Source organism: Pipistrellus hanaki, assembly GCF_964339955.1.
Source record: "Pipistrellus hanaki genome assembly, chromosome: 6".
NCBI lineage: Eukaryota > Metazoa > Chordata > Mammalia > Chiroptera > Vespertilionidae > Pipistrellus > Pipistrellus hanaki.
Window position 1 is genome coordinate 58,489,706 of NC_140508.1, and position 24,084 is coordinate 58,513,789.

Sequence of the window (24,084 nt, forward strand, 5' to 3'; positions counted from 1 at the left end):
GTAATAACATAGTATCAACATACATTCCCAGGGGGTTCCAAGTTATATACAGTTCTTTTCAGAGGAACAATGATGCTTTTGGCCTTCCTGGAGTTATTTTTCCTTCTAGTTTCACTGGCTGTTCTGTTTAGATGGTTTCTGAGATTATGGGACACCCATTTTCATCCCACTGAGGATCAAAGGGCTAAGGCTACCTCGTCACGATAATTCACTAGTGTCTCAGGAACTGGGAGTTCAGCACAGCATTCCCTGGAGCTCAGCACAGCATTCCAAATGTCCTAGCAGGAGAATAATGAAGGCCTTGGGTAGGGGGGTGGGGGGGAGCAGAGGGAGGAGAGGGAGAGAAGAGGCAAAAGATTAGCCAGTTTAGTTGGATTAAACTCTGACCTGAAACCTTTCATTTGCTCTTCCTTATGTAATTTATCAGTTTCATAATTTATTCACAACCCATGTACTTGCCCTGATCATTTCATCACCTTGTTTGGCTCTCCAGCCTGTGTGCCCCAGGGCTGCGCAGGAGGAGACGGTGGCTGCTACGGGCCCACTCAGGCCCCTCTTGGTCTCCAAGAGCGTGCAGTGGGAAAGGGATCAACAGCTCAGCAACTCCTCCCTCTCCACATGCTCTGCTCTCAGATGGTCTGGGCTGCAGAAACAAGAAACAGTAGTTTAGCGTAGTGGGTTCTGGAACCGGTTTGTACCCTTCACTTAATTTAAGTAAATAAATGACTTAAGCTCACCTGCCTTAGTGTCCCCATCTGTAATGGAATAATGACACTAATGCCTACCTCAGAGCATTGCTGTGAGGAATAAAAGAGTTTAGTTCATGTGATGTAGCTCATTAAAGGTAGCTGTCATCCTTAGTCCTAAAATCTTTTCCCAGCTTGTAACCCTCACTCTCCCGCTCTGTTCACACTCTCCAGGATCTTTGTGGGACCATAGCTGCACTTGTCCTCTCTGAAATGAGGTTACAGGGTCAGCTGCTCTGATTGAACTGTGCCTGTCCACATGCCACATGCTACTTCACTCATTTTGCAATTAGGGCAAAGCCCTTTCATTTTAGTTTGCTGGAGAATCCATATTTCAAAGTCATGTTACTCTTTAGTCAAATTAAAAGTTTGCAAAAGCAAACAAACACCCTTACTCACCACCCCACCCCCCCCCCAAAAAAAAAAAAAAATCAAGAGGTTCTTCTTTAGCCTGGAAGTTTGAGAATTTCATAGCAAGGACTCTTGCCAGAAGCTAATTCCAGCATGTCAGCAGGGCTGAATCATTTGGAGATGGCTGAGGGCATTTCCCCAAACTGAAAAGGATGCATAAAATGATTGCTTGCTGCCAGACAGCTAAGGGCATCTTAATCTACATGTTATTGCCTTTTACTGGCCAAACAACTGAACAGCCATAGGCAAATTCTTCCAACCTGACAATGAATTGTGTATACAAAATCTTACTCTTTTATGTGTATATCTCCACCTTGCCTTAAGACAAATTGTGTTAATAAAAAGCAAGGGGTCCTGAGACAAGGAGAACTTAGTTCCTTTAGCTAAGTCTTCTCTGATTCCCAGAATGCCTTCCAAAATTGTTTCATCTCTGGGTTCTTGATTAATTTATGCAACAGCACCTTCTCCAGGATCATGAACCCTTCTAGATGCCAGATCCAGACCTCCAGCATTAGACTCTCAAGCCTTCTTATGGCATCTTTACAACAGAAATAGGGAACCATCACTCCAAGGTTGAAAACAGGATACAAAATATCTCACTTCTCTTTCCTTGTTCCTTCTTTATACCCCTACAACAACAACAACAACAAAAAAAAAAAAAAAAAAAAAAAAAAAAAAGACAATATGACAAAAACTTGGCAAAAGAAAACAAAAACTAAGCACTAGATACAGCAAATAAAATATTGGCACATACACTGAAAAATGATTGTTCTCTACCAGAAATTCAGATTTTCCTGGGCATCCTGTCTTTTATCTGCATCCTCACCACAAAATACTGTACCTTGGTAGTCTCACAATTTTTCATGGCCCATGTAAAGGATAAAATAACCTGATCAGAAAGAAAGTAGGAAATGCACTAGTGAATTAAGGCTCCATTATATTGTATTTCTTTTGGAACAGAATAGGCAGGAAAAGAAAACATTGAACAGAGTCTGGATGGAGCAATAGAATTTAGGAGTCCAGCAATGGTACTTCCACAGCTGAGCCATGCTGGCTTTGGGGTTTCTCATTGTCAGAGGTTACATGGTTGGTGTTTCCAGCTCTTCCCCATGGAACACTGCCATGCCAGAGGGTATGTGCTTGCTGTGCTCCCCTTCCTGTAGCCCCACAAATGAACCTGTAAGAGGTACAACTCAGCATTATTTTCAAGAACCTCAGTTTGGAAATTAGCGGTAAACTCATGCTAGTGTCATGGTCATGATCAAGCCTTTTCCTTATATTTCTCAAAGGTTTCAAAGAGTTGAAGGCCAAATGCTTCTACCACAAGGGAAAGGAAATGATGAAATGTCTAAAGAGCCTTCCTCAGAGTGGGGCTTCTACCTGTGCTCCAGATAAATGGCATGTAGCAATGACAGCCTTCACCTCTGCCTCCAGCCTCACTCCTTCTTAATATAACAAATCACTGGGCTGCCAATTAGAGACCAGCGGTTGTTTTCTCTAATAAGCAGATTTGTTTGTGTACATCCAGTTTTCCCTTTTAGCTCTCATTTTTTCTACCATTTTCCATGCACACCATCAAAGCTAGATTGTGTGCCTCAAATAATTGAGGTCTGAGAGGAGACACTAGGGTCCCTGGGCAGGCCTGAAAGCAGATCTGGCCGAGCTTGGACAGGGCTTTGCAGAGGGGGCTCCATTAATGGAAGAGCCAAGAAGAGACACACAGCTAAATTTGCTTCGTGTTTCCAGAACATATCCTAAATGTCCACACTTCGGTCACTCCTATTACTTCTTACAATGCACAGGCACTGCAGACAGATGACTTGTCCTACTGAGAACTAATAGGGACTCACATATCTGATCTCCTTTCAGAATTAATTGTGATGTGAGCTGCTGTGAGTACCCAGTAGGAAAGAACAAACACACAGGCAAGGAACTGGTTTTTCAAAACTGTAGAAACAAAAGATTCCACAATGAGTGTTTGGGTGGCAGGTCTCTGATTCATCTAATAAGCATTTTCTTAAGCACTGCTTGTAAGAACATCTCTTTGATTCTTTTTTTAAAAAATATATTTTTATTGATTTTTTACAGAGAGGAAGGGAGAGAGATAGAGAGCTAGAAATGTCGATGAGAGAGAAACTCCGACCAGCTGCCTCTTGCACACCCCCTACCAGGGATGTGCCCGCAACTAAGGTACATGCCCTTGACAGGAATCGAACCTGGGACCTTTCAGTCCGCAGACCGATGCTCTATCCACTAAGCCAAACCAGTTTCGGCATCTTTTTGATTCTTGCATTTATTCACTCAACAAATATTTATTGAGCATCTACTATGTGATAGTTACCATTTTAGGCACTGGAGATAGAGTGGTGAACAGTGTAAACAAAGTCCCTCTCTCTTGAGGGGACAGATAATAATCAAGAAAACATCAAAATTTGATAAGTGATATGAAGAAATTAAAAGAGGGTGCTTTCACTGGTCAGAGGGGGCAGCAGAAAGGGGTAATTTAGATTGGGTATTTAAGGACGGTGTCACCAAAGCTTGACATATGCACTGAGAATTAAAAGCTGAAAAGGAGCTGACCATTTGAAAGTATTCCTAGGGGCAGAAAAGAATGAAGGGACATGGACTTATTAGCCTATAATTAGTTAGATTTAACAAAGTCTAACTAAGATTAGTGGCCAGTACAAGGCAGAAGGATAAATCTCTAGGTGCTAGAGGACTTCAGAATAAAATGGCCAGTGGGGAGAAAAACTACAGTTGACCCTTGAACAAATAAGAGATGAGAGGTGCTGACTACCACCAGAGTCGAAATTCTCCTATAATTTAAGTCATATCTCCACATACATGGGTTCCTAGTGGCCAGTTGGTTCAACCTTGAACAACCCAGCTTTGAGCTGCAAAGGTCAATTGAAAAAAATTGGACTATAAGTGGATCAGCACAATTCAAATCCGTGTTGTTTAAGGTCAGCTGTTACAGAATACTTTGTGGATATGGATCTCAGCCTTGACTCGGCATAGATTTGGAAAGTGGAGTGCAGGCATAGAATTGGGCGTGGGAACCGAAATGATGTGGACATAATCTCTCTGATGGGTGTAAGAGGCCCAGGGAGTAGGGAGCCAAGATTGCCAGTCACGGAGGTGTTAAGATGCTGAGAATGGGAAGGGCCTTCAGCGTGTGGTCTGTGGACCAGATCAGCAGCACCAGCAGCACCTGGGAGCCTGTTAGTAATGCTGAATCTTGGGCTCCGACCCAAACCTGTTGGTTCAGAGTCTGCATTTTAACAAGATGCCCAGATGATCTGTGAGCATGTTAAATTTTGAGAACCATGCTCCAATTCAGTACTCTCATTTTGGGGATGAGGGAATATAATTTACCTGATGCCCTTTGTTTGTACGAGCATGCACAAAAGAGAGAGGAATCTGCTTTTTCCCCCCTTTAAATATATTGATTTTTTACAGAGAGGAAGGGAGAGGGATAGAGAGTTGGAAACATCGATGAGAGAGAAACATAGATCAGTGGCCTCCTGCACACCCCCTACTGGGGATGTGCCCTCAACCAAGGTACATGCCCTTGACGGGAATTGAATCTGGGACCTTGCAGTCTGCAGGCCTACGCTCTATCCACTGAGCCAAACCAGTTTTGGTGAGAAATCTGCTTTAATTGTTGTTTCAAATAGTGAACATAGAAGTATATAACATCTGTGGCCACAAATGTGTTTTGTTTTTTTCCATAGCGCAGCAGCATGGATTTTAGTTCAAATAGAAGAGGAAGGTGAAAACGTGGGTCCTTTTGCGGTTGATGCATCTGTCCAGGAATTGGGTTTGGTGGATTTGAGGTCTGAGTGCAGTGTTCTAAAAGATCAAACTTACCCTACTCTTGAGTTAGATTCAGATCATTTATACTCAAGTAACTTGGTCCCTTCTAGACATGTGATACTGAGCAAGTTATCTGCCTGCATGCAGTTGTTCTATTTATAAAGGATGATTTGTAATTCCTCTCTGTCAAGGTAGTTGTGAGGAAGAAATAAGATCATCATCCGGGGCTGCTGATGGGATAGTTGTGGGTACCCCATCAACACCACTACCCAAAAATTATACCTAAACGGACTTGTAGAAATAAAGACTGAGTACTTGCAATGTTCTTCATCCCTTGTCACTGTTCCTAAGCCTGTTGTATAACTTTCGAAGCCCCTGCTGCAGGTGTTGCTTGGGATATAAGCATTGCGGCCTGTACAGCATTATTCAGATGCTAGTGGTTGAGGTGACGATGGTGAATATTTATAGAGCACTCATTATGTGCCTTGGGCTGGGTATTGGAGATGCACAGGAAGGCTAAAGCTACCTGTGAAGTTTGTGTCAGATCCCAGAGACAGGGAATCTCCCCGAATGGCTTTGTAGTTCTGAATGAGTCCCAGCTAGGTAGCAGCGGCTTTCTGATCTCCACTCCCTCACTTCCTTATCTCTGAGTTGTGCTCTGAAGGAGGCTTGGGTTTCCTCAGTCTCATGCCATTGTGACGATCATGTCAGACCCACAATTTGCTCCACCATTTAGGAATTCAGGTGTGTGGTGTGTGAGGGGGCTCACACAACCTCACAATGTTTTGGAATCCCCAATGCTGAGTGATTGACTATATAACTATGTAATTTTAAGGTCTGGGCCTCAAGGTTGTTAGGAGCCAAAGGACCACAAGGAGGAACTAAATTTCACATTTGAAGGGGGTGCTGCCCAATCATTTTTCATTATACAAACCTTTCAAATGACCCCCTAGTAACATCTGTAATACATTTATATTCTTTGAGGGTATAAATGGTCACTGCAAAAGAGAAAACTGCCTCCCCCAAATTACCATCACAAAGCACATAAATGTCTAGTAGGTAAATCAACACTGATAGCATACTTTCACCCAATGAAACTCTTCTGATTGTTTTAGAGCCACAGAAGATATGTTAAATGATTACAATGGGCTCCAAGTAACATTAATCTAATATTTTCCTAAAGGGAAAAAGCACACAGCATTTCCACACTAAATTTAATTTTGGATTTCTATAAAATCTTACTGACAACAACCTCAGCTGGCTTCTTTATACAGGAGCAGATTGAAATATCATTACATCAGAAAAGCAGTACAGATTTTTTTTTTTTCCAGAGAGAAAGATGCAAACATCACTTCTTGACAGGTAAAGTGGTTACAGAGCATCTTATAGAGGTAAGATATTGGTGTGGCATACTAGAAAAAATGATATACAGAAAAAGCAGAGATAATGTTTCAAAATATTCCTGATTTTATTATTCTTTGAAACACCTCCAAAGATCAGGGTTTGGCTACAGAAAAATCTGAAGGGCTGGGAGTTTTACAGCAAATGGTGTAAGAGCTTAACATATGCACCTCATAAAGTGAAGCTGTGTCACAGTTCCTTTAAATTCCCCCCAATCACTTATAATGCCTGGCTTTTGATGACATTAATATTAATGGAATGATAGACAAATTATACTTTCTGAAAATTGGATATCAATCAATGCTACAGCTCCACTCTTTTTTTCTTTGCCAAGGAAATGATGCTTTTCCCATTTACAGAGATAAATATATTATGATCAAGGCTGAGAATCCACACCCAAGGGAGGAGAATTAGGAAAGATGAAATTTGTAGCAGTCGGTTTAAGAGCTTACACATCAGGGTGTCTATTTAATGGCTCACTTTAGAAGTGCTAGAAATCAGAGACTATCTGCAGCTTTATTTTACAGAGGAATTTCTCCAGGCATCTGCTAAAGCTGAGGGCACAGGTGAGGAGTGCTGGTCTGGTGGGGCAAAGCAGTCATGTTTCTCAAATGGAAGGCAGTTATGAGACCCCAGGACTCCATCAATAGAATTCACTCTCTGATTTTCTGGCCCATTTCTACTGGCATGGAGAGACATCAAAAAGCCAGCCAGTGTCTCTTTCTCTGAGCCAGACAGGCTCTAACCCATGTCAGATGAGAGTCTTGGTACTCTTTTCCCGGGTGATGCTTCACCTCACAAGTGAGGTGGAGACTGAAAATGTCCTATTTGTTCAAAGGATATGGAAAGTCACACTAGATAAGCTGATTCCCTTTTTGTTTATGCAGCCACGAAAACCTCAAGGGCACATTGCATAACCTCTTGGGCACAATACATATTAATGTCCTATTTAAATGATGCACTGTGTTGAATAGTTGGTATTGAATCATGTGATTTGAAGAAAAGTACAAATGACATTTAAAGATTCCTTCCTGTCTTTTGGGCCCTACTGTTCTCACTTAAAACTGTAGGAACTGGGGACAGGTCATTTATATAATGTTTGTTAGAACGCTTTGCTTTCTCCTTCTCTTATGTGATTAGAAACATCGGTTTATACAAAACACAGTGAAATAACAATGTCCCAAAGCATAGAGAAACTACTGGATTTTGGTCTTATAACTGTCTAAACTTTGCCTTACCTTGGATTAGTGATTCTTTTTTTTTTCTTCTACTTTTTTAAAAAGTATATTTTATTGATTTTTTACAGAGAGGAAGGGAGAGAGATAGAGAGCTAGAAACATCGATAAGAGGGAAACATCGACCAGCTGCCTCTTGCACACCCCCTACCGGGGATGTGCCCGCAACCAGGTACATGCCCTTGACCGGAATCCAACCTGGGACCTTTCAGTCTGCAGGCCTATGCTCTACCACTGAGCCAAACCGGTTTCAGCTGGATTAGTGATTCTTAAGCTTCTTCAGGAGGTGGGACTTTGAAAATCTCAGAGCTCTTCTTGGAACATTTTGAGATATCGGAACTTACATTCCTGTATGGTTTGGATCGAATCACAAACCATCTAACATTAGATTCTTACATAGAAATATACTATCAAATATTTAAGGAATCCTTATGGAAGAACACCTTGAAACTATGAATCTTTGTCTAAGTTTCTCCCCACAAATTGGAAAAGAACACAATCGTTTGTTTAAGCCTAGTTATGGAACACCAGTATTCTTCAAGAATGTAGTTTTAAAAATAATGTTTAATAAGGCACCAATTCCACCAAACAAATATTCTATATTTTAATTAATCACAACTTTATTGTAGCCATTCAAGGTGTTTCCATTTTTTTCTTATTAAAAATGCTTCACTAAATAATTTTGTTCACTTAAAAAAAGAATATGATTTTTAAAACATGGTCTTAGCTATCTGACGGTTAGGTAGCTAAGAATGTCTGTCTTCCCCCATTATTTTTGATTTTGCCACTTAACATACTGGCCTCCAGGATCACACCTGCCTGCTCTCTGGCTCTCTGTGTCTGATCTCTTTCAGCAATGCTGCTCTTGCTGCTTTTCAGGTTTCTCTAGCTCATTAGCCACCTTGTCTCTCTGGACAATACCCCAGAGGTATTAGTGGCACTTGTCCCAGTAGAATCACATTTTTCCCCCTAGAGCAACTTCTTTTATCTAAGCAAACCTTTTGCTTTCATTTATCTCTCTGTATGGGTGTCTATGACTCCTCCTCATTTTGTCTCACCTTTAGTTAAGGCTGTGTTTACTCCCTTCTCCTCCTCATTAGTGAACTCACAGAAGTTCAGGGTCACCAGGGAATTTCCTTCTGGTTATTTGTATTCAAGCCCTCACTATCCTCAAAGGCATAAGTACCTCACAGCGGCCTGTTTTGTTTTAAGTCAGAGAAGGGTTCAATCCCACTTTGAGTTTGTTTTTGAAGAAACACTTTATGAACTATTTTTTTCCTCACATAAATCAGGTAATAAGCTCACGCCAAATTCAAACGCCCCTCTGGCCTTTTATCGGCTTTGTATCAAAAGTGTTCATTTAATAGACGAACAGTTTTTCATCATAGTATCTCTGTATGAAGTTGATAATGATGGATTGGTTATTGCAAAATTCTGTAGGAGGCTTTTCAGGGGCTTCTTTTTCTCTCTTCCTCCCTCCCCTTCCCCTCCCCACTGTCCAAAGAGGATCAGGCTGAGGGTCAGCAGCCCTGTGCCTCTGGAGGGAAGCTCCTCTTCCTTAGCCAGAGTTCCTCCCTCACTACACAGCCTCTCTGGGCTTTCCTTCCCTTCTTCTCAGGGGCCCCAGGAGTGCCACTTGCCTTCTCCTCTTAGGAGCTACCACCACCATCTCCTCCTTTGGGTTTTTCTTTCCCCAATCACCTTCTCAGAGTAGGATGTCACTTTTTGCCTACCACCATTCTCATACCCTTCCAACAAATGCACCAACAGTTTTCAGAATTTTGCCGTCAATCATATGGGCCAATAGCCTGCATTATTTGTATATGATACCTAAGGAATTTGCAGGGATTACAGAATCTTACAATCTGATGACATAGTAAATGGGAGTCTCATCGGATTTATTGCAGGTTATTTTATTTCTGAGAATGGCTCACCCTCTTACCCTACAATTAGCAATGACTACACAGGTCTTTGTTATGACTCCTCTTCCCAGCATGGTGGGTCTGCAGAGTCTCAGGTGCATGCTAGTCTCAAAAAGGTGGCTCATTTGCATTTCCCAGATATTGCAGGTTAGAAAGATGGTCCTGTCCTCAGACCTGGATCACAACCTTACATCTTAAACAAAGTAACCAAAATATATATTTGCTAATAAAGTAAAATGTAAAATTATAAAATGGAGAGAATAAAACAGAAAAATTCCTGTGGGAAAGATTTTGTCTTGGTGAGAAGTTCTTAAAAATGCACAATCTAGCCCGGCTGGTATGGCTCAGTGGTTGAGGGTAGACTTATGAACTGGGAGGTCATGTTTCAATTCCTGGTCAGGGCACATCCCCAGTGGGGATGGGGGGAGGGACATGCATGAGGCAGCAGATCAATGATTCTCTCCATCATTCATGTTTTTCCCTTTCTCTCCCTCTCCCTTCCTCTCTGAAATCAATAAAAATATATTTTAAAAAATGCACAATCCACACAAGAAAAAAATCAATAAATTGGACATCATCAAAATGGAAAACTTTTTCTCTGTGAAAAAAAAAATGATCCTGTTAAGAGAATGAAAATAAAAGCTACAGGCTGTGAGAAAATACTTGTAAACCACATATATGACAAAGGACTCATGGCTCGAATGCATAAAGAACTATTAAAATTCAACAGTTAAAAAAACATTCCTATTGAAAAATGGGCAATAGTCAAGAAGAGGCATTTCCCCAAAGTGATGTAAGGATGTTCCTAACTATTCATTAGGAAAATGCAAATTAAGAACATTTTAATTTTATCCCCTCTATGCCCTCTTCCACTTCTACCCACCATAATGCAAAGCACAATAAAACATGCCCATCCTCAACAATAAAAGGAACAAACTATTCAAAGACACAACATATTGAATGAGTCAAAGGCATTAGGTTGGGTGAAAAAAAACACACCAAAAAACAATCTCAAAGGTTCATATTATATAATTCCATCAATGTAACACTCTCTAAATGCCAAAATTATCGAGCTGGAGAACAGATAAGTGATTGGTAGGGGTTCCGAGGGTGGTCTAGGTTCAGCATGGTGGGGAGGAGGGAGCTAGGTTTAACTATAAAGTGGTAGAACAAGGAAGACCTTTGTGGTATAAGAATAATTTTTGTAATTTGGTTACAATGGTGGTTACAGAAATCCACATGTGATAAAATGGCACGCGCACATTGTAGCAATGTCACGTTCCTGATTTTGGTCCGGTACTCCAATTGTATAAGATGCCACCATTGGGCAACAGTGGGTGAAAGGTTCGTGGGACCTCCCTGTACTATCTTTGCAACTTTAATTTTAATTTATTTAAAAATTAAAAGTTTAAAAGTTGATAATGAAAAAGAGTCTACTGGTACAAATTTCAAATAATAATTAGAGTAAATCATTAAAGTTCTAATTTTAAAAGTATAAATAGTCTAAAAATATATAGATGGGCAAATCAATGAAAAAAGATTTCAACATGTCAAAGGTGATTTTTTTTTTTTTTTTTTTCTTGCTGAAACCGGTTTGGCTCAGTGGATAGAGTGTTGGCCTGCAGACTGAAAGGTCCCAGGTTCGATTCCGGTCAAGGGCATGTACCTTGGTTGTGGGCACATCCCCAGTAGGGGGTGTGCAAGAGGCAGCTGATCGATGATTCTCTCTCATCGATGTTTCTAACTCTCTACCCCTTTCTCTTCCTATCTGTAAAAAAAAAAAAAAAAAATCAACAAAATATATTTTTTTTAAAAAAGATGATCATTTTTTGTCAGAGGTCAATATTTTTTTAAGTAAATCTTGCTAGTTTAGATATTCAGTTAATGAAATAAATAAATTAGGGCCCTGCTTTTCATTATACTCCAGAATGAATTCCAGACAAAAATGGCTAATTTCACTAATAATGAAAGAATAGCAAGTGTAAGAACAAAATGTGTATTTCAATACAATTATTCACCTGTCAAAATGTCAAAAGAGAACAATTTTTTCAAAAGATAATATTCTCTGTTAGTCAGAAACTACAATAGGAAAATGTATTTGCATGTAGTGTAATATCTTTTTTTGTGTAATATCTTTTAAAATCTGTGTACGCTTTGATTGAGCAATTCCACTTTTAGAGATTTAACTTACTAATGATAATAATGCCAAAACAACTGCGACAGTAATAGCTCATATATACAGTATACAAGGCATGTATTACGTCACATAATCCTTTTATTACAGTCCCGAGGTAGGTTTTGCAGATAAGAAAACTGAGGTTCCTAAAAGTGAAATCATTTACTCAAGGTCACACAGCAATGATTGCTAAAGCCAGGATTTGAACACACCAGTCAAGCTCCAGAGAACATGCTATTGAGTACTAAAGTATACTCCCTCTCTTCCTATAAAAATTATTAGAAATACATGCAAAAAAAAGTACATGTCCTGACCTGGTGGCTCAGTTGGTTGAAGTGTCAGGCCATACACCAAAAAAGGTTGTGGGTTTGATCCCCAGTTGGGTGTGTACGGAAAGGTAGCTTATCAATATTTCTCTCTCTCTCTCTCTCTCTCTCTCTCTCTCTCTCTCTAACCATCTCTCTCCATCTCTCTCTCTCCTCTTCCTCTTCCTCTCCCTCTCTTTAAATCTAAATCAATAAAAATATACCCTCAGGTGAGGATTGAAAGAAATTCAGTACATGTATGTTCATCAATGTTTGCTTTAAAATGGTGAAAACTAGCCCAACTTCAACATTGGAAAGTAGAGACTTGTTTTGATAATGTAAGGGCATCCATCACCGTGTGGAAAATCAGCATCCATCCATAATGCTGCTGGGAGTTAGGGCTGGCGAACTGTTCTGTCCAGGCCAGATAGTAACTATTTGAAGTCATGTCAGCCATGGTCTCCGTTGGAGCCCTTGGGTCCTCTGCTGAGAGCAAAGCATCGGAGACAGTGAGTGAGCAGAGGAAGTGGCTGTGCTTCACTGACACTTTCCTTGTGAAATAGGCAGTGGGCGGGCCCTCCCCTGCAGGTTATAGTTTGCTGACTTCTGCTGTAGAGCCTACATGACAGGTTTGATATGAGCTGTTCATGATATAGTAAGTGAAAAAGGCAGGTGAGGATTTTTTTAAAAGTATGTATTTAAAGTTCAAATACAAGTGACTTTGGAACTCCATAGAGGTGTATACTAGACACTGCTGTTTGGCTCTTCAAAGGTGTAGAAAACTCGTTTTCCTGTCTTACTCTGGCAGTTGGGAAGCCAGTGTTTACCATCCCACTTTGCAGCATGGAGCGACTTTGGGACCCAGTTCTGGCCACAGGAGTTAAGGAGAAGCCTGTGAAGGATGGTTTGTGAGAAAGCTTTTATGTTACTGATGAGAGGGCACCTACATGCCTGGGGATCATGTGCAACTGCTCAGGAGAGCGGGGTATGAAAAATGCCTTAGTCGTGCCCCGGTGCTGCCCTGCCAATGGCCGGTATCAGAGGAAAACAAAAGACAAAAACCTCCTGATGTGATTAAGCCGTTGTTAGTTGGGTGATCCAAAAGCATTACTAATTCATACAAAATGGAAAGGAAGTTCTACATTCCCAGTTTTGCCTTGAGAAGTGCTGACTTCTCAAAACTCCAGTTTTCTCTTTGACAGAGGCTCAAGCAAGGAGAGTAGAGAAACATAGCAAAAACCTCGTGGCACTTAGATATTCAGTAGTGGCACTTCATAGGAAATGTGTTTCCACTTATTTTCTTTGCATATTTTTCTTTTTTTTGTGAAACATTTCCACAGTTGCCATGGATACATTTTTTGTAATTACAGTTAAATACACACACACACACACACACACACACACACACACAAGACCTGGTACATGAATTCATGCACCAGTGGCATCCCTTGGCCTGGCCTGTGGGATTGGGCCAAAACTAGCTCTCCAGCATCCCCCAAGGGCTCCAGATTGCAAGAGGGCACAGGCCAGGCTGAGGGACCTCACTAGTGCATGATCAGGCCCAGGGAGGAATGTGGGAGGTTGGCCAGCTGGGGAGGGACCGCAGGAAGACTTCAGGGTATGTCCGGCCTGTCTCGCTCAGTCCCAATTGGCTGGACCCCAGCAACAAGCTAACCTACTGGTTGGAGTGTCTGCCCCCTGGTGGTCAGTGCACATCATAGTGAGTGGTTGAGTGGCCTTAGCATATCATTTGCATATTACATTTTGATTGGTTGAACAAATAACTGGATGACTGGACACTTAGCATATTAGGCTCTTATATCGGATACATACACATGTACATATACACACAGAATGGGGCAAAAGTAAGTTTACAGTTGTGAATATGCATAACAGTTTATTCTTGTATTATTATTTATTAATTATTATTTTCCATACAAACAATTGTAAACCTACTTTTGCCCCACTGTGTGTGTGTGTGTGTGTGTGTGTGTATGTGCATGTATTCCAATGAAGAAATTCTTGAAGTAACTATAAGATATGAAATGCCAACCCCATTTTCAGGTGATAAAATGGACATATTATAGAAATGCAGCATCCTGAACCCCAATGAAAGTTCCTGGCAAGATCTATCACACACTTTCCATCCAGTGAATGGATTATGGGCAAGAGGCAAGTACACAAAAATGAATTAGAAATATTAGACAGCATCCATTAAACAAAGAGCTCATAAAAGTAGAAGCATTTGAAGGAGGTTCTAACTCTTGAATAAATGCAGGAACATGCCATTTTTCTGGCTGTAAAACTCAATATTGTAAAGAAGCCAATTATTCCCTTAGCACAATGCAATTCCAATAAAATTCTGACAGATTTTTTTTTTCCTTTTCACATATCAGATTGGTAGTATCCAGGGGTTAGAGATCGTGGGAGTGGGGATGAGTGTGGCTACAAAGCAGCATAGAGGAAGCTCTGGTAGATGGAGTTAAGCATCTTGATTGTGACAGTGGTTACATGAAGTTACACATGTGATAAAATTGCATACAGCTACACACACACACACACACACACACACACGTACTTTTATAACTGGTGAACTTAAATAAGCTCTGTGGTTGTACCAATGTTAGTCTCCTGGTTTTGATGTCATAATACACTGATACAAGATGTTAACATTGGGAGAAGATGGTGAAGTGTTCACAGAATTTCTTTATACATTTCTTTAGAAAAAAGAGTTTCTTTAAAACCTGAAAAAAAAAAAAAAAAAAAGAAATGGAGGCACATGAAACTTTGTTGTATAGCCAAAGTCCTTTTAGGAGACCCCGCTAGCGGGTCATGACTCACAGGTTGAGAACCATTGCAGCAGAGCCTAAGACCATAAGAAAACACAGTTATTTATATTACGATTCATTAACAGTAGCAAAATTACAGTTATGAAGTAGCAACGAAAATAATTTTATGGTTGGGGGTCACCACAACATGAGGAACTGTATTAAAGGGTTGTGGCATCAGAAAGGTTGAGAACCACTGTTCTAGAAGTTAGTTCTAAGAAGTGCCTCTGTCACTACATGAAAGCAAGTTATGAAGCAATAGAGGACAAAAGCATCACTTATTGGTCAATGGTCAATGCTTTGCTTACCTGAGGCTCAGCTAGGAGAGTCTCAGAACCATTTACCATCTGAAAGAATTGGCCTCAATAAGTTAACATCTAAATGCCACCTGGAGTATTTCTAGGGCTAAGTAAGGTATTTTTTTTTTTTTTTAATTATTGGCTTCATAAGGAATGAATAAAAGATCAAAAACACACAACACTCAAACAATCCAAGTACCAAGCACAACTTGAAGTGGGGATTAGAAATACTCAGCAGTGTCATCTATTAAGGTAAACGTTTTTGAGACAGTTATGGATTCATCCCCACATACATTTTATCTGCATATTTTTAAAAAGCCTTTTATGGTCCTCTTCTATGGAATTCTTTTTACAAGATTTGCTTTGTTCCCATAATCAATGCTTTTTCCTGTAGTTTCCTTCTATGCTCCAGTGCAAATGAAAACAAGCTATCCTCTTAGGACTTTGGTTTTTTAAGTCGATGCAGAGCTGAATATTTGCCTCAGGATACACTTCCTAAAGTCTTCACCCCCTCCGTTTGCTCTCCTTTAAAAGTGCCTTCACTCAGTCCACCAACATTGTGTGCTTACCTGGGTGTCTGTATCCTTCCTTTGCATCCATTGCACTGGAGCTAAGCCTGAATAAGATTCGAACACAGAGTACATTGAGTTCCTTACATTTAAGGTGAAAACTTAAAAATAAAAGATCTCAGGGCATTCTCACATCTACAGCCTTCCTGGGTTTATCCCATAACTCTCAAACAGGAAAGTTTAAATCCCACCTTTTATTCACTTGGGTGCGGCTCTTTATGACTTCCTAGGTGTCATCCGGCTAATATGATTAGTTAACTGACATTAAGAGGAAACCGCTGGAACCAGTGCTCCTAGACCACATGTGTCAAACACAAGGCCCGCGGGCCAAATCCAGCCGGCCAGGCCTTGCAATGTGGCCCGCACCGCGCTGTCATCACTGCACTCCGCTGTCAGTTTATGACATTGTCAGTTTATGACTGTTCAGTAAACCGCGATTTAGGCTGGATTTTAGATTTTGGCCCCTTCTCTGATTGAGTTCGACACCCCTATCCTAGACGGTTTACCGGGGCCCTCCTGGAGAGGACACCCCTCCCTCTTCTTCTTTTGAGGTCTTACCCCCAACGCAACTTAACTGATCTGAATTTCCAGTGGTGGGTACAGATGCGGTTGGGCTGCTGGGGAATTTATTTTAAAGGTTTGCAGAGGCAACCTGGGTATAAATACCTATCTGGATTTTTAGCAAAACAAAATTTAGTATGCCTAAAAGGCGCCAGATGACAATGAAGCTGTCTGTTGAGCCACAGGAGAGATATTGCATGAATAATGGGTTCTCTATACTCTTTTTGTCACTGTAAACATCACCTTGTCCATTTATTAGGACAATAATATCTAATAATAATTCTCAGCATTTGACTACCGCAGACAAATAAACATACAAAACTAAGTTTATTTTCAAGACAATCCTGTCAGTGGGTTTGATTTGTTATTTCCATTGTACAAATAGAGAAATTGAGGCAGTGTTTTAGAGAGAAAAAGATTAATCAGAGTGAGAATTAACCCCGGAGACAGTCTCTATATTTTTCCCCTCTAAGTTTGTTACAAAAATATTATTTACGCATTGTGTGAAATGATTATAGCACCAAGACCACCAATTCAATCAAGAAACAGCTCCTATATTATATCTCCATTTAGTTTTCATTGGGAAGAGGTAGGTCGGAGATAGCAATTGAAAATGTGAAAAGTCACAACTCTCACTTCCAATCTCTAGAGCTCCTGACTGAGAACAGAGTGTCTGAGAGTTTATCCATCTGGTGTAGAGTGTAAATGCTTTCTCCTCACTGACTTGGAGCCTCTGCTTAGAAATCTGGGAGCTGACGTGCCATGTTTCTTAAACGAGTTAATACCCAAAAGGTTATTTTAAATATATGCCCAAACTAATTAAAATAATGGCAATGGGAAAGTAGGGTTGAAGACCAGGATTGAGAAATGACTGTTACCATGGCAATAACAGTGTGGGCGGGGCTAATTCTGGCCCAATGTGAGGTGCATCGCAATTACCTAATGGACTTGTTAACTCACAGGCTATTGCCCCACCTCCAGATTTTCTAATTCAGTAGGTCCGAAGTGGAACCTTATAATTTGCATTTCTAATAAGTACCTAGGTCCAGCCGAAGAGCCACATCTGTGTGGCCACCTGTTTTTGTAAGGCCTGAAGCTAATAATAGTTTAAATGGAAGAACCTTTGCAATTGATCCCATGATAGGAAACACTAACTTTGAGCTGCAATGAAGTGAAATGCTATCCCTAACAAAAAGAATTATATTCTTATTAGTACATTTGTATTAAAGAAAAGTATGCTCTTACTAGAGGCCCGGTGCAGGAAATTTGTGCACTTGAGGGGATCGGGGAGGGGGAAGGAGAGAAGTCCCTCAGCCCAGCCTGCATCCTCTCACAGTTCGAGAGTCCTTAGGAGATGTCTGATTGATGGCTTAGGGGGAGCAGGCCTAAGTTGATAGTTGGACACTTTTAGTGCTGCTGTGGAGGTGGGAGAGGCTCCCACCACTGTCACTGCACTCACCAGCCATGAGCCCAGCTGGCTTCTGGCTGAGTGGTGCTCCCCCTGTGGGAGCACACTGACCACTAGGAGGCAGCTCCTGCATTGAGTGTCTGTCCCCCTGTTGGTAAGTGTACATCATAGCAACCAATTGTTCCACCCTTTGGTCAATTTGCATATTAGCCTTTTATTATATAGGATAGTTTGAATTTCATCAAAATTACTGGAATTTTCATTTACTCTCTTGCTATATAAATACCCACAAAATATCCTCAGTCTTGCCTGTTGGCCCATAAAGCTTAAAATATTTACTCTCTCACCCTTCACAGAAAACATTGGCAGACCCTTGGGCTAGTGGATGCTGCTGATCTGGGAATGGCTTTGAAAACCAATGCTCTAAACTGTCTTTATTACATTCTTTTTCTGCTCCCTGGCTCAGCTGGTCTGGGTCTATTACACAGTGTTGAGACTAACTCCTCACTGTTTATCATTCTACTTCAGGAAGGGAATCTGTGTTGTGGAACAGAATGTGGGAAATGGCTTAGCATGTGTTTAGAAGTGTAGGGAAAGGGATTAAAAAATATGGTGATTATTCTTTAGCAAAATTTTAAGAGAGTTGAAAATAATTTTGGATGTTGTGCCACCTCTCTGTGTAAGCTCTAGTCGCCCTGCCTTCCCAGTGCTTAGCATTCGGAGGGCCTCTGACTATTCAGTGTTGCCAAGTTGTGCTCTCCACACAGACCTTCCCCAGCACACCTGCAGCTCAATGATCACCTCCCAAGCTAAGTGGTGGGTAAGTAATCTGAAGAGTAAATCCTCAGAATGTAAAGTCTATGACTCACTTCAAGTATTTATGGCATGCATGCTTGCTTCCTTTGTCACTTACTATTGAATTGTGTGATGCAATATTTGGAAGTTACTACACTGAGAAATAACACTTTAAAAATATTATGTTTTTTTCCTACCATTCTCTAATTTTGCTTTCAATAGCAGATTCTTTTTTGTTTTTAATTCTCACCCAAGGATTTTTTTCCTATTGATTTTTAGAGAGAGTGGGAGAGAGAAAGAGAGAGAGAGGAAGAGAGAGAGAGAGAGAGAGAGAGAGAGAGAGAGAGACATGAATATGAGGAGAGACACATCAACTGGTTGCCTTCTGAATGCACCACCACTGGGTCAGGGATCAAACCTATAACCTAGGTACATGCTCTTGACCCGGAGGTGTGTGGGCTGATGTTCTAACCACTTAGCAACCCCATCCTTTTTCCTTTTTATATTTGTATCCACAATTTGGAACCCCCTGGCTATTTTGGAAGCTGGAGGAGAGAGCAGTGTAGTGCTGTGGTGAAGAGTTCTAGGGTCAGCAGGCCTAAAGTTGAGTTCTCACTTCAACACTAACACAGCGTGAGCTCTGGCACAATGTGCAACCCTCTTCACACCATCTCACACGTGCAATGCCGTGATGCCTAACAGCTATAAGAGGTGACTGCAAGGATTAAAATAGTTAATGTGCAGAGCTCATAGAATATGCCTGGCACATGGCTTAGCGAGAACTCTGTACATTGTGGCTTTGCTGTATTTAATATAAAATACTCTATTAACCAGAAGTAAATCCCTTATGTATCTGTGCTCCCCATTACACCCACCCTTCATCCATTCACATAATAAATATTTCTGAAGTCTTATTAGAAGCCAAGCACATGGCTGGATTGGAGGATACAGTGTTAACAGCCAGATGAAGGCCCAGCCCCCTCAGAGATTCGTTCTTGTGGATTGTGAGCTCCGGAAAAGAGGGATCCTGTCCCTGTATCTTTGTCTAGAGCCAACCACAGCGCTTAACCAAGAGAGATGCTTTAAAAGTGTTTATTAAAAATGACTGCCTAATGGGCACTTCTGAAAAATGAAAAGTCAGCGGTGGTTACATTTCCTCCCAGCTGTTCCTGGGACGGGCCACCGCTTCCAGCAGCATCTCTGAGCTATGCTGCGGGGCAGAGATCAGAGCTGGCCTCCGGAGTTGTGGAGTGGCCTTGGCTGGCTTCTGCCCTCTGAACGCTCTTCCCTGTGAGCACAGGAAAGCAATGGCCCCCGAGAGATGGCGGTCATTCAGACAGTGATCTTCTACTTCACTTCAGTCTGTGATTCCGTGCTCTGGCCAGGTGGTGGGTTGTTTTCCTACACAACGATGTTCCCCTCACAGCCATGCTATTCCGAACAAACTTCAGCTGCCAGTGAGCACCGGAGTAGGAGACATAACACGATGCTGATGCTGCTGTGCAGACTGAGAGGCAGAGAAGCTTTCAGATTATACAGCAATTAATTAAAGAGCAATCAGGAAAACAGTCCTGCTAATTCACTCCAAGCAGCTACTTGCTGTTACTTTATTATTTGGGGTAATATTCATGATTATTGTTTGATTTGTTTTTAATAAGGATGTACAGTTTTATGTAATCCTTTTGTAAATGAGAAGCAGTTAGATGTTCAGGTGCTTTGAAATACTTCTTTATTCAATTACCCAACTTTTAGGAGAATTCTTTTATGCAGTTAACCCAGAGTTTTACCACAGACATGTCCATTCTGTGTTGCATGTGAGTGTAACTGTAAATCTACCTGATTTCAATGTGAAACATCAGGGCAAAGGGTATATTGCTATGTCTGTATGAGTCTAACTAATGCTGATGGGCCCATAGGTCCTAATAGGAAAATTCCTTAGTGAACAAATGGAAATTGAGTATTGGGGCTATTATACAAAATGTTATACAGCTGTGTTCTTCATCTCTAGGCACTTTTACTTTTGTTTGGAAAATAAGACAGCATAACATGGTAACTAACAACATAAGGCAATAAATAATGAGTGTCAAATGATAAAATAGAAAAGAATTGCTGTCAAAAGCCACAGGAGACAGTGGCCTCTCTGGTCACACTTGGTTGTGATAGCCTTGCCCACTTACTTTTGTCCATGTCATGAAAGTTCACTTGGCTAGACAATAGGACATAGGCTGACTGTATCCCCCTGCTATTCACAGTGTGATCTGAGAGCCAGCTGCTGCGTCAGGAATTCCAGGGAACTTGTTACTAATGCAGCATCTCTAGCACCGCCCCAAACTGACTCATCAGAAACCCCATTTCAACGTGACCCAGTGGTCCATAGAATGTCCAGGGCTGAGAAGCACTGGTCTTGCAATGGGTAAGTAGCTTTTTTTCTCCCTGAGGGAAAAATTAGACTTATGCTTGCTAATCCCATTCTCTTTCTAATCTACACTAATAAAAGAGAAACATGCTAATTGACTCTACCTTCTAGATGCCAATCAGGAGTGAGTATGCAAATTGACCCACACTGCCTAACGGGTTAATTTGCATACACAGGCCCCCAGCCGTGGGGGGCAGGGCATTCCACACCATCCCAGCTGCTCTGGGCCTCTGGGCAGTGTGGGAAGGCAGAAAGTTGGCTCCGGGCCAGAGCGGAAAGGCAGCTCCAGCCAGAGTGAAGGGTGAAGGCAGCCAGGGGAAGGAAGGCCCATTCTTGCATGAATCCTTGTGCATCAGGCCTCTAGGAGAAAATAAAGAAATGAAAGGAGACCATTCAACACTTGGTAATTTCTTGGAGTTACACTCTAAGTACTCTACATATAGGTACCCAATGATGGTTTGGGGTATTTATTTATGCTGGTGACTTACAGACTATGAGGTCCCAAAATCAGATAGATTCTTAACACTCAGGGCTATTTCCTCATCAAGGAGCAACCTGAGTCACCCCAAGAAGTGGGATATGTTTGTTAGGAACGCCCACGAGCAAAGAGTGTTACCTGGAAGGAGGAACTCGAACATGAGATAGTGCTACAGCAAATACAAGTTTGTCTCTGGTTCCTCCTGTGTCCAACAGCCTACTTGAGTGTCTAACAGGCTTCTTCATAATAAACATCCAAAAGAGAATTCTTAATTTTCTCCCACAAACCTGTTTCCCCCTTGATAGTCTTCTTCTTGATAAAAATGGCATTCTCATCCATCCAGTTTATAAGCCAAAAAAGAAGGAGCAATCATTCTGAACTCCAGTGTTCCTCCCACCACATGTAATCCAGGAGCATCTCTACCTTTAGAACAGGCTCTTGGCCATGTTCTCTGCAGCTCATCTCCATGGGCACCAGCAGTTGTCTTGCTGGGGGAGGTGGGGGATCTATGCTGGTTACCTAAGTGGTCTTCCTGCTTCCACTCCTGCTCTCATCCATCCAGTCTCCATATAGCAGGCAATGTGATCATAGGAAAATGTCATTTCTTCATCTCATTCATCTGCCTGACGCTTTAATGATTTGCTGTTTATTTTAAAATAAAACTGAAACCAACGGGCCCCTATCACCCTCTATCCTCCAGCCAAACTGACCTTTGAATCATTATTTCAACGTGCTTGGCTCCTTTCTACCTCAGGTTCTTCGCATTGGTTCTCTCTGCCTAGAACAGTCTGCCTAATGCTTCACATGGATGCCTGCTGATCTTTCAGAGCTGGGTAACCGCCCTGCCTTCCAGGTTCTCCCTGATGTTCAACTGCACAACAACCTCAGCCCTGTTTATTTCATGGCCTAATGGCAATCTTCAATTACATTTTTTATTATTTTTGTTTTGCTTACATAACAGAGTCACATTTGGCCAGTGTGGTGAGCTGAAAAACACGCCTCCAAGATGTTTTACCCACTCCCTTTCAAAACCTGTGATAATGTTACCTTACAAAGCAGATGTGATTAAATTAAGGACATTGCCAAGGGGAGACTATCCTGGATTATCTGCATGCGCTCAATGTCATCCCAAGGGTCCTTGGAAAGGTCAGAGAAGGAGCAGTGATGACAAAAGCAGAGTGTGGGACTCAGAGGGGATATTCGAAGTGCCTTGCTGTGACTTTAAAGACAGAAGAAAGCTCCGAGCCAAGGAAAGCAGCAACTTCCAGAAGCCAGAAAAGGCAAGGCAACAGAGCCTCCTCTGGAGCCTCCCGAAGGGACCAGCTTGGCCCGTTTTGCACCTCCGGTTTCCAGAACTGTAGGGTAATAAATGTATGTTCTAAGCCAATGGGTTTCAGCAGCAATAGGAGACTAATGCAGTGAGCGTGGTGGTAAAGATATATTTCTTCTTAGCTTGCTTTTTCATTTGTAAAGTAAAGCTAGTGTTCTGACTTCATCTGCATGGTCCTGAGAGAGGTCATAAAAGTCATAGCACTTCAACTCAAAACATAGCAGCCTAATTTCCTCACCCAGAATCCCTCCCTCTCTATTCCACGTGCAATGCTCACATCTTTGTTAGCTGGCCACCAGCCTGAAGTAGATTAAATATAACAAATAATGAATGGTTGGAGCAAAAATAAAGACAGTTACAATATGTGATAATGAATGCCTTACTGTCAGAAAAAAAAAAATAAAAACACACACACACAGGTTACCATTTAGTGGTAACCAGATGCTCAGGGATGCGAGGGCTCCTGGAGGTATTGCTCATTTACATCACAACATGGTCCTCACCACAGGTGGGAAAGGATCATCATACATAATGTAAGGAGGAGTGCTCAACATCTACGAGAGAGAGCCATCAAAATTAGTTAAAGAAAAATGATGCGATGCTTCAAGGTAGACAGCTATCTGGAAAAGTTTCTCCTTTAATGATGTCAAGTTGTGTGGTATTTCTGTGCATGCTTATTCCTCTCATAACGATCACCCTCTGACGTCACTTTCTAGAAGGTAACAATGGACCTCTCTATGGGACTTGGTTCCTGCATCCTTTCCGGGAGATGTGTGAAGTGATGGATGGGCTTTTGATTGGTTAGAAAAGGCTGTTTCTGCCTTCTTACCATCCCCGGGGAATAGCTGTCGGTTGAAAGAGGAATTCTCAGCAAGCTTCTGAGCTAAATGCTTACAATACAATTATACAGAGCCATGGCTGACATTTAAGCATATTTTTATCTTTTATTTTCACCCTCCTGTAAGCATTAACTAATTAAGCCTCATCAGGCACCGATGGAAAAGGCATTACCTCTAGAACTCTGCAGCTGAAAATAGTTCATGTGATACTTCAGGAAGTTCACCTAATGAAGTAAAGGAGGAAATGTGCCTCCCACTATGCCTACAGTGATACATATATTTTTTCAATTACAGGTGACATTCAATATTATACCAGTTTCAGGCACACAGCAAAGGGGTTAGACATTTATATAACTTATGGAGGGATCCCAACCTGGCACTGTATTCTACTGCAATATTTGAAAACACTGGCTCTCAAGAGGAACCTGGTGTTATTGAAAGGGACCTGTGTTTCCATACATATAACCCATAACATCAAATGGATCCTGGCTGTTGCCATATAAGTCGTATCATTTTGGTACATACATGGTGCCGGGCTTGTGTGGTACA

The 24,084-nt window shown here is 41.4% G+C and overlaps 1 protein-coding gene across 3 annotated transcripts in view; it reads left to right on the forward strand.

Moving 5' to 3' along the window:
* The window catches only part of LOC311624636 (uncharacterized protein), a 36,312-nt gene that overhangs the window by 1,806 nt on the left and 10,422 nt on the right, over nucleotides 1–24,084 (forward strand). Inside the window, exons 2-4 of one of the 3 annotated variants that reach the window (XM_084888146.1) lie at nucleotides 18,445–18,497; nucleotides 20,725–20,885; nucleotides 22,328–22,825. In XM_084888146.1, the coding sequence (XP_084744272.1) occupies nucleotides 18,445–18,497; nucleotides 20,725–20,885; nucleotides 22,328–22,727 (614 nt within the window). In that variant the 3' untranslated portion in view covers nucleotides 22,728–22,825. Of the gene's footprint in view, nucleotides 1–18,444; nucleotides 18,498–20,724; nucleotides 20,886–22,327; nucleotides 22,826–24,084 lie in introns of those variants that run through there. The other 2 variants (XM_084888147.1, XR_014795360.1) reach the window with 2 other exon arrangements.